The sequence below is a fragment of the Neodiprion lecontei genome, chromosome 4 (genome assembly GCF_021901455.1).
Source record: "Neodiprion lecontei isolate iyNeoLeco1 chromosome 4, iyNeoLeco1.1, whole genome shotgun sequence".
In the NCBI taxonomy this organism is placed as follows: Eukaryota; Metazoa; Arthropoda; class Insecta; order Hymenoptera; family Diprionidae; genus Neodiprion; species Neodiprion lecontei.
The window spans coordinates 29,313,698-29,325,112 of record NC_060263.1 but is presented as its reverse complement, the minus strand read 5'-3'; the positions used below and the strand labels follow the sequence as shown (position 1 = coordinate 29,325,112).

Sequence of the window (11,415 nt, the reverse complement as noted above, 5' to 3'; positions counted from 1 at the left end):
TTGCAGAGAATGTGGAGCGAAATGTATAACGTAGCAGGTTGATTACATTCATAACTTTCTTGTTGCCATTCTCGTAATCACGTTATTGCACATCCGTATGTATATGCATAGCTAGTATAGGCGCTTCAATCGCGCAACTGCAAGTAATTACCGTTGCATTAATTTTCTCTGAAAAGAGCCGCATCTCGCCGTATCTCAGGGCTATTTCAATGTTCTAATAGGAATTTCGCTCAAATAAGCGATTCGTTGAATTTCAGTCAGGTCAGGGGGTGAATTTATAGCTAGTGAATATACTTGAGACTCGAGTTTGAGTGATGTGAAATCGGTGACATCGTTTAATAGATCTATCAGCAATTATAGTCTTGAAATTTTACAATTCGATTCCACGTGTTGAGTACGCTTGAATTCGACGTAGTCATTTTGTTTGTGGCTTACTTCTTATTGAACGACAATTAATTGAATGGTTATAAAAATTTTTCATACAAAATTATAAGTGCATCACTTTTCGAGTAAATATAGACCAATTAATATCGACAAGTACAAGTATTTTATAGTAATACGTATAGCAATTTGAGTTTTCGAATAATATGAATATTTTATATACTAGATTTATGCGAGTGTATGTGTATGTATGTATAAATAATTTTATTATCATACAATATTCTAACTATTTTACAAATATACAAAACTTGTATTTACATGTACGTACTTCGCTTAATATAACTACAAATTGAAAGATGAACGAATTAATGGGAAGTAGTGAATAATATTCGTAATATCGATAATTGTTGAAATAGAAGAATGCAGTCGTTGCGCGATATATTGAATAATTCATTCCAGCTAATTAGTTTTTCTTTTTATCCTTAGTACTTCAAAGCTAATTCAATAGAAATAATTTTACCTACACGATCCGTGTTAAATATAGTAACGACATTTAAGAGATTTTTTCATAATTTTCATTCTGTAGAACAGTCTCTCCACAGTCGAATTCTGAAAATATAATTTTTAACAACATTAAATATCTGAGAAGTACCTAATACCGTTGTTTTAAACATATTCAAGCCGAAATGTGCGTGAAGAATTGACGAATCTCTATAAACACAAATGGGTACTCACCATTCTTTGGTGGTTTCCAAGCGATCCAGGCGTGAACGGCCGATCACGATTGCGATGTTAGGCCACGTCTGTAACAGAATACAAACCAATGAGATTGATTCGTTCTTTCCAAACTTCTGAGTAGAAAATATCATTTTCTAGACCTTTGTAATAATTCAGCAGAGAATCGTGGAAGCATATAATATGGAAGACGAATAATAATCATGATATCTGACGGGAATCGTTTTCTTGCAATAAAATTCAACGTTCCACGTGGAAAAGAAAAGTTTCAGGAATATATAAAGTATATCCGTCGTTATCGAGACACGATATTGATATTCGAAACGCTATACGAAAGGTTTTGAAAAGCTCTCCGCAAAGCACTCGCCGCGGTTTACCGCAAAAGATCGAACTGCACCCCGATTTTAGCGAAGAGCAGCAACAGCAGCAGCAGCAGCACCAGCAGCAGTTCGTGGACGGCAACACAACGACCGTTTCTAAAAATGATTATGCACAAACGTGGGCTGAATACAAGTCGGTTGTTTCGATTTATAGCGCAACATTTATTTCTTGAGCAAATAAAATACTTTACGCTTCACGTGGAAATAGGCGGTGGTGGTGGTGGTGGTGGTGGTTGGGACGCTCGGCGCCTCGGCGTCATGCGAAGCAATTGCTTCGGAAGAAGGGGGATGAGGAAACGCGAGTGCAGGAAAGGGGGCTCGGCTCGCACGCAACTCGCGTTATATGCAAATGTGTGTAGGCGCCGCACTGCATAGTTGAACGGCGAATCGTCCTCCGATAACATTCCTGTTTCCTTCTTCTATTATTGTCTGTAACTTTTCTTATTTGGTTTAATACGGTTTTTCCTGCGCCGTGCGTTCAATGCATACCTGCAACGAATGAAACTAGAGCAAGCAAAAGCGGACGCGAGTTCCTCTTCGAACGCGAATCAAATTCGTCCCAACAAACTAATTACCCACTACCGAGAATCCATCTCTTTTTGTCTAAGTTTAATGCAGCAGTGAGTTGGGCAAGTCACCATCTCGATTGAATTACATTATACCGATGATCCTTTCAGATTCTTCACGCGTCATTGGGTAACTCGAAAAACTACAAACTTACAAACACCCACTTTTAGAGCTATTGTTTTTCTGAAATAGAATCAATTGTTGAAGGTGAATATTTACATCTTCAGGTCGGTTTGCGGAGAAATGACTCCCACGTTTCGGTGACAACACCCAAGAAGTGAGGTTTTGAGAAAACGCGATAATTCCAGCACAAGGGTTTCAATGGGATCCGTACAATGGAGGACAAATCCGTGAGATTTGTCCGGTGAGCGAGCAGAATGAATGGTGAGTAAAATTTGAAGTAAAGATGCGGCCGGACCGATTTTGTGTGGTCCGTAGAGAAAGCCCCCCGAAAGTCCGCACCTTTACGCTTGCCCGGATGAAATCGAATAGACGTTCAAGTGGCAGTTGAATTCAAGAAGCTTCGAGGTCGACACACGCGTCATGCCGTCCTTCGAGGGCGATAAATAGGCGAAAATGTATAATGGAAACTTCATCTCGTATCTGACCCGTACCAAAAACCCGAGCCTCTCTCGGATCCGGCTCCGATTTTTAAGCCGTAGAAGACGAAGAACGAAAAGAGAAGAGAAAAAAAAAAGAAAAAACATGCTTCCCCGAAATTCTTCATTGTCGATGTATGTGCGAGGAGGTCCGCCGTTGCTCTCGCTGGCTGGGTTCACTCGTCCGTAAAGTACACACAAAGGCGGTTGAATGTTACGCAAGAATAACACGATCTGCCCGATTTAAATTTGAGAGGGCCTTTATTGAAAAGTGTATGGGCTCACGGAGCGGCCCATTATTCGCTTGTATCATCCTCCCCTCCCCCTTCTTCGTACCTCGACTACTCCGTCGACGGAGGTGTGAGCAGCGGCGTGAGCAGCGCTACGAGCGGCGAACATCTGTCGCTGTTGAAAGCCGAGGAAGACTCCGGGAGTAGGTGATCTGCGCTTGTGTCGGTTACCCCATGGTCACGCAGTTGACCCGCGGGAGCGGCAAAAGAAAGAGTTGCTTATCTTCCAGCCAAAGCTGGCTCTCTCATTGTTCGAAGACCTCGGGAAGCATGCGGCCTCGAGCGCGACTACGTGCCGTCAGAAATCTGTCTCTCATCGTGGAACATCGCGATCACTTCCGTTGGCCAGCTACCTGCTGCTGCGATAGAGTTACGGTAGCGCCGAGGATGCTCTCTCTCCTCTCATCGCCGTCTTTTTCTTGTTGGATATCATCTTCCTAACGCGATCTAGAGCTGCAGGTTACACGGTTTACTTGAGAGGAGGTGTATTGTTCCTTGTTCCTACTTGCAAAGAATTGCAACGGTTCAGGGGGATGAAAATGGGAGGGACGGAACAGTGGTTAGGAGTGAACTTTTGTATCCAGACGCGTATGTCTTCGACGGCAAAGCCCTTCGGTTAGCGTCATTGTTAACTCAGAAATATGCCAAGGCGGACCCCTTGCTTCCAGTGTTCGAGTACCAGCTATTCGAGCTTCAAGGTCGGTAGGTGAAAACATTTTTGAAAAAGCGTTTCCCCGGTCCCTGGACCACGCAAACTGGCTCTTGACCTTGTCTTCCGTTTACCACGCGAAACCACCCACTCAGCCGTCTGGCTTCGTACCCGTTTCGTTGATATTCGATTGGTTCCGCACGATACAACCCAAAACCAACTTCAAAGACCGCGTAATGAGGGGGACGGGAAAAAAATTGGAGCTCTGACGGACGGAGTAGATTCGTTTTTTTAGACTTTCGTCACTCTTCAACGCCTTCGAATGTCTCTAACAAACGTGATTAGACCACGCTAAGCGAGCTCGAGAAAATGGAGGGGTGCACGATATCGAATTACCGAAACTTGTTTCATCCCGATAGAGAAGGGCATCCCAATCCCACGGGAGATTGTAGATACGCAGTTAACGTATTAATTAAACCCGACAGCTAACGAGCGTTGAATAAAGTAGTAAAAAAGAACGATACTGCTTTTTCACACGCACATTTTCAGCGACGTTCTCGTTCAAGTATTCTCCTCGTCTACGTGCCTTCAATACATACGAGATGACTATCGCGTTGAGTAACAGTCCTCTCGCGTTACGTTAACACTGCTTGAATTGTTAGCCACTTTTTCCGGCCTGCTTATCCGAAGCATGCCAGGACCAACTGGCGTTCAACCGATTACTCCCAGTGGTCAGTCGTGACGTTCTATTTTCCAGAATTTTATTTCCTCGCAGAGCCTCGTACCCGGTCTTACAACGAGAGACACGAATAGGTTGAAAGGGAAATTATCGCGCCAGCTGTTATACCGAAGTGACAAAACCGCACGAAAATCGAAATTGTAGGAAAAAGGTCCATTCGTGCATCAATTTAGTATTTCAGTATTCTCCCTGGGGCGCGAATGGGGCGTTCCCTGATTTCTTCTCTATCCTGATTGACAGATTGATTGTATTTTCAAATTTCGGCAGTGTTGCGGCTCACGCCCTCCACCGGCTTCTACGTACGCGCCTATGATTCTATCAACGAATGGACAGTGACAGGCTCCCCTGCGACTTAACGGACGCCCGTGCATACTCACCCGGGAGCGTAGACGTGTAGTTGCAATTTTCTACACGCGTATAGTATTTACTCGCGATGGAAAATTGATTTTTCCTAGAAGAAAAGCACGGGCTTATGGGGCGACCCGATTCCATCACCTGCGACGCACACAAAGCCAACGTTTCCACGCCCGGAGTGAAATGCAAGGATCTGTTGTTCAGCGCTGCGGGGTGTTAGAGGGGATTGAGTCGGGGCCAAAAGAACCGTCGCATCGGTACATCTCAAGGGTTCTCTTCTCCTTACTTTCACCGCCGCCGGAAACCTCTAATTTTTCAAATGTCTATATGGTACAGCAGCAGATCCAGAATGGACCTCGCATTGTTTGTGTCGTACACAAAAAAAAAAGACTGATAAGGTTTGAGGACCATTTTTTCATTGTCACGTTACCATGCTCGATTTCAGTTCTGTTTTGAGAGGTATTCAATTTTACCACATCGATTACCGCAACTACATACACGGCGTGAGAAGAAATATTCAAACACGGAGAAAAAAAGCATGCCTCACAACGCGCTCGTATCTGCTGTCGATAGAATTATACCGGCGGAATGAATTTTTTTCCAATTTTTTTTTTTTTTTTTCTCTTATCTCTCTCTTCCCAAACGCGCTTCGTACAAGTTTCTGGTTAAGAATTATTTTGCATAATTCCAATGATTGCGCGGGTAATTCGACTCCGTAAAAAGCATCGTTTATTTTTTCTCGAGGCTTCGCTTTATATAATCTGCACCTATACCAACATTTTCATACGAGAGAAAAAAGTACCGTGGCACGTCGCTCTGCACGTGAACTGTGTACGTACACTTATAATATCCCGATAACACCAACTTGTGATACTCCGCCTAACGGTTTATTAAACCTTTTCAGCCGGGGGGCGGTGATCCATCGTCCACGCAACAAACAATCCCGACGCGTTATCGATCGTTGAAAGAAAAAGAAGCATAGAAATAAATAAATACAAGCGTCATCGCGTTAATCCTCCTGAATTCGTCAGCCATCGGTGAGGCCGTGGAATCGGAGTGGACCACGGTTGGAAAGGTAGGGAAAAAGTTGGAAAATCGTGTGGGTGGAATGACGCCCAGCTGAGTGTCGAGAAGAACAATGATGCGAGGACAGGAAGAGCTGTTAGCGAGGCGGAGGGCGCGGGGCGGTGTGAAATGGCAATTTCCTCGCTACACACTGCTCGGACGCCACGCATGACAATAAGTCTTTCGAACCTATTGTGCGTGTAAATGTGTTTTTTGCGTAATCCCTAGAGGGAGGCGTATCGATGCAGCTTATCGGCGGCTCAGCCGTTAATGGAAGTGGTCCCACCGTATCCCGTCTCTGCCTCGGATGCGAACGACGTTGGAAACGCTTTCGTCCTTCTGTCCTCGGAGCGACAATATCCCGCCAGTTTACCGCTTCGGTAAGATCGCCGGCCGGGTGAAGTTGTTGCGCCGGCTCCCGTCTGAGCCAACGCAAATCGCTATTCAATGAAGGGACCGTCGTGTCTTTTACCCGCGACGTCGCTTATTCGGCACCCGCCCTGCGCAGCTCGATGCGAGCTGGACAACTTTTCCAATTTTCTACACCGGTATACCCGTATAATGTTGGATTTAGTGTGATTTATGTCGTGCGACCGTCACGTGTACATCGAAACCTCCCTCCATTCTTATTTTCCCACAATTAACAAACGAGATCCCTGCCTGTCACTCCCCCTTTCATGCTTGATTTATATCGTTTTATACTCCGATTATACGTGTGGTTCGAAAAAAAATACGGAAAAAATGATCCAGCCAATGTACGTGGGAAGAGTGCTCAATGTCAACTTTCGTCACCAAAGTCTCTGCTCGTGCAGTGAAAGTGTCGTCGTCCCTCGATACGATGGTGTTTACGAGGTACTTTGCGCGTGAAACTTTTCACCGCAAGAACAATCCAAATTTATAAAATTGAAACGCACTCGTCGATTAGCAGGAGGAGGACGGCGTTTATATCGTGAACTAAGGAGATACTTTCAGTCTTGACGTAGCCTCTGGCTTCTCCAGGCGCGATGAAAGATATTCCTGAAAAATATGGCGAGACCAAAAGGTTTTACTCTTACCTAACGGATCGCTTTCTTCTATGCCCAGTGGTGTTGGGGCGGCGGGGGCGGAGGAGGCAGTGGAAGCGGCCTTTCCAGAACGGGGATCGGCGGCGCGTCCGGCATGGCGAACCTGAGCTTCTGCCAAAACAATTTGTCGCCCCATACGATGACGGTGTGAGAGGAGATCCTCCGCCTCAAATCGGCGTCGAGATCCTTGGGACTGACGCCGCCAACGAGAAGCAAAATGACCGAGCGACCCTTTCCCCTGAGCGCTTCTCTCAGGGCCGTCTTGAACTCGAACCTCGCCCACTCTCCGTGGAGGAAATTTCGCGAGAGCACCAGAATCGTGCGTCGGGACGAGTCCGCAGCCTCGGCGACGGCGTCGGCCACGTTCGCCCCTGCGCCAAGGTCGCGGTAATGGAGACACAGTCTGTAAGAAGTCTCGAGACCCGGAACCAGGACGCGTGAAACGAAGGCCTCGTCGACCGCTGAGTAAGAGATGTAGGCATCGAATGGCTTTTCCCTGTCCTCGAAGGCGGCCGTTTTGTAGCAGGCACGTAGCCCGCATCTGCTGGCCGCCCAAGCGCGAAGCGTGCGTCTGTGTCTGAAGGCACCGCAGAATAGTGCGACCATGGCGAAAAATAGAACTGCCGTGGCTAGCAGCAGGGGGAGGTAACCCTCCAGGGGACGCGTTTCCACCGCGGGGGTCGCCCCCGTCAGAGCTGCACAGTTTATGGCCGATTCATTTCCGGGACCGGCGATGGGTGATCCCAGAGCGCAAGAGACGCGCCTCCAGTCCGTTATCTTCTCTTTGTTCTCCGATATCCACGACCGGACGCGGTCGAGGTAGCTGCACTCGCAGCTCCAGGGATTGGTGGACAGGCTGATGTCGACGAGGTATGGATTTTGCACCAACTGCCATACGGCGAAGGTCGTCAGCCGGTTGTTGTCCAGTCTGAGAACCTCGAGATGACGGAGTGACAGAAAAGTTCCGTTGTCGATGTAGGCGATCAGGTTATTGTGCAAGTAGAGCTCCTTCAAACTTGCCAGTGCTATGAATTCCAGTCCGTTAAGTATCCGTATTTTGTTATTCTCCAAGTGAAGGATCGTCAGTCGTCTGAGACCGCTGAAGGTGTTGTTGTGGATAGCTACGATGTTGCTGTCGTTCGCGTATAAAACTTCGAGATTCTTTCTGCCAATAAAAGCGTGCGAGTTTAACTCCCCGAAGTCGTTTCCGTCTAGGTAAACCTCGGTGGCATCCATCGGGAGTCTACCCGGCAAGTTCTTGTACGCCGAAGTTGAACAGTCGACCACGTTCGCCGACCACGACTGATCGTGGTAGCAGGTGCAATTAGTAGGACAAGTCATCTCGCAGTCGCAGGCGTCAAAGTCACAGCAGTGACAAAGCGCGAAGCAGTGAGCTTTGTAGGTGCACAAGAACTGGGACGACTTGGCCTCGAGAAGGGGGGCAAAGGATTTGTGCCTGGCGTAGGGAAGCCTGCAGTAAACCGAGGCCAGGTCCATTACCTTCGGATGCTGACGTAGGGTTAGGGAGTTTATCCTCTGTAGCCACTCCATGGTGCAGTCGCAGGTGAAGGGATTTCCGCCAATGTAAAATTCGGGCAAGGGTTTGGTCTCGGGTACCTGGGACAGCTGAAGGGCGGACAATTCCATGCCGATTATTTGATTAGCGTAGAGATCGACCCTCGTCAGATTATCCTTGCCTAGGAATGTTTGCGGTTCTACCGTGTGAATCAGATTGTCGTTGATGAAGAGGAGCTCAACCGAGTCGGGAATCGACTTCGTATGAACTCTGGTCAATCTGTTGAACGAAACGTCGAGTGTCTGGAGCCGCAGACCGGCGGGCGCCACCCCCAGATCCATTATCGCATTTTTGTGCAAATCCAACCACTGCAAGGACTCCGGAAGGAAGTTGTAGTCAAAGTGCTCGATTACATTGTCGGACACGTTCAACCAGAGCAGGCCCGGGGCGCTTGCGAACATTCCGGACATGTCCTGCAAAAGATTAGCATCGAGACGGACAGCCTGTAGGGCAGGGCTTCCGGAAAATGCACCGCTCTCGACGTTCTCGATCCTGTTCCTTGCGAGGTTAAGGATCTGCAATCCGGGAACCTCGGCGAGTGCCGCTTTCGTTACGTTTACTACTTCGTTCCCGATCAATCTCAGACCGTAGAGTCGGGTCATACCTCTGAACCCAGGCTCCTCGAGGCTTCGAATCTGATTCTCTCCCAGGTCGAGGGTTCTCAGCATCCGCATATCCTTCAGGGCGACCGGAATATTCTCAAGATTGTTCCCGGAAAGGTTGAGATCCTGCATGCTCGAGCAGTTTCTGAACGCGTCGGGGTGAATCCCTTCCAGTAAGTTCGAATCGAGGGCTAGAAGGGAAAGAGCAAACAGTCCGTTCAAGGAATAGGCGTCCAGATAGGTTAGATGGTTGTGCGCGATAGCCAAGGTGTGCAAGTTGCTCATCGGGGAAAACGTATCCGCTGGAATTGTTTCCAGTTCGTTGTATTGCAGGTTGAGGATCTGGAGAGTGTAGAGGTCTTTGAACAACGCCGGGTCAAGCTTCTCGATCTTGTTGTGCGATAGATCCAGAAGGACCAGTCGAATCAGGCCGGAAAACGTGCCCGAGGTGAGCCAAGAGCTGGTCAACTGGTTCCTGGACAAGTCGAGCGACACGAGCTGCTGAAGATCTGATAAAAGCCCCGGCGACAGAACGCTGATGGAATTGTTCTGCAGGTGCAACTCCTTCATGGACTTGGTTGCTTCTCGAAACAACCCGGCTGGCAGGGCTACGATCTTGTTGTCCGAGAGATCAAAGATCTCGAGTGATCTTAGCCCATGAAGCGCCTCGTCGGCAGCGATTGAAATCGCGTTTCCCGACAACAGGAGCACGTTGAGTCGCTTAAGGGAAGAAAACCCGAAGGCTGGTAAAATGGAAAACTGATTCTGGGATATGTCCAGAGTCTGAATGTCCAGGGAGCATGGAAACGGCGCGAGGGATGATTCCTGAACTCGGGTTGACCCGGGGTCGATATTGTCGCTGAATCCCAACTCGGTAACGTCTTTAAGCATATTCCAGGAAATATTCAGCGAGACCAAACTGGACAACGGGCAAAAAATGTGTTCAGGAAATAGCCATATGTTATTCGAGGACATATCGATCTTCTCGATGTGTGGCGTCGCCTGAAACGCGTTCGGGGCGATCTCGAGCCCGATCCTCGCACCTTCCTCGCCAAAGGTCCTCACCGTGAAATTTCTCAGGTCCCTCAGGCCGCTCAAAGCCTTCGCCGGCCAGAGATCAAACTTGCATCCATCGAGCTGCAGGGTCCGAAGGCGGTACAAGTTCGCGAAACTTTCCTCGTCCACTTCGCTGCGCGTTTTCTCGTCGAGGTCGCAGAAAATCCTCAAACCCGTTGTCTGCTCGGCCGGTATCATCGAGAAATTCGACCTCTGGCGCTCCTTGGCGAACATGCTGTACCTGCAAGTCAACGAACTCCCCTGATGCGCGTCCCATTGACAATGATCGGGGACGTCGTAGCGCTGAGGAGGCGCGCTGGTAACGGCCAGCACGTGGCACGCAGGAATTAACAATCGTGCCAACGAGAGCAGAAACATTACAAAGACTTTCGGTGCACCAACGGCTGCTACCATGTTTACAACTTATGGAAACTCGCTGCAGGTCTCATTGTCAGCACACGGTCCTCTAATTAGTCAACTTGTCGACGCACACTTGTCGCCACCCATCGATGCTCCGGGTTTCAAGTGTCCCGAGCACATTGCGCCGATGTGTCTTTTCTACTTGTTAGGGCAATTTTAAGTTCTAAGGGATCTTCCCGATGCGTTCTTCGCTTCCTCCTTCTTCGCCGAAGCGTTCGATGTAATTATCAATCCAAATCTTATGGATTCCTTACACGTCTTGGCACTTATCGTTGCAAATTTAATAACATTTTACACTGCGAGTGATGCAACGTGATTTACGGCCGTGGTTTACACGTTCTTCACAAACTGCACGAAATTTATTACGCTCAATTATTTGATTAAATTTGCCAAAGCAGAGTTTTACAGACGTCGATCATCGTGCGACATGTTTTCTTTAAAAATGATGTGTACTATCTCATCCGCACCGTTGAAATATCACAAAACTTTGAGTTACTCGACGCCTTCGAACGATCGTAAGGTAATCCATTTTCCACCCGCGTTGCCTGCAGCACAATCAAATCGATCAGGTTACGAACACGGCTACCGAACGGCAACCTCAGCGGAAAACTTGAAATCGAATTTACGCGAAATATATAATCCGTGCCACTTCTACCCTGAAAGCTAAGAGCTCACTTGAGATAAATTTCAAACGTCGGAGTGACGATATGTATCGCCTGAGAATCGGGAAAAATCTATCGCGGTAAAAATTTCTTAGTTTAAGTTTCGCGTCACGGTTGGGAGGATGACACTGAGAGTGCACGGTCAATTTCACGCCGAGAAACGGTCGGCTGCAACCTTTTCTGCTCGGTGGCTGGCGCACGACTGAAGCTAGGACTCCGCGTCCCGAGCTCCACTGGCTCTTTTGACTCCTCGCAGCCTCCGATCGGTCGGTTGTT

At 47.9% G+C, this 11,415-nt stretch overlaps 1 protein-coding gene across 1 annotated transcript; it reads right to left on the bottom strand.

Annotated features, from left to right (window-relative positions):
- Positions 1-347: 347 nt before the first annotated feature.
- Positions 348-11,346, bottom strand: LOC107216805 (toll-like receptor 6). Its single transcript, XM_015654094.2, has 3 exons — positions 6,815-11,346; positions 1,117-1,184; positions 348-990 (listed from the first exon to the last, which is right to left on the bottom strand). Exon 1 carries the CDS (start codon positions 10,469-10,471, stop codon positions 6,833-6,835), a length of 3,639 nt encoding a protein of 1,212 aa, XP_015509580.1. The 5' UTR covers positions 10,472-11,346; the 3' UTR covers positions 348-990; positions 1,117-1,184; positions 6,815-6,832.
- Between the last annotated feature and the right edge of the window lie 69 nt (positions 11,347-11,415).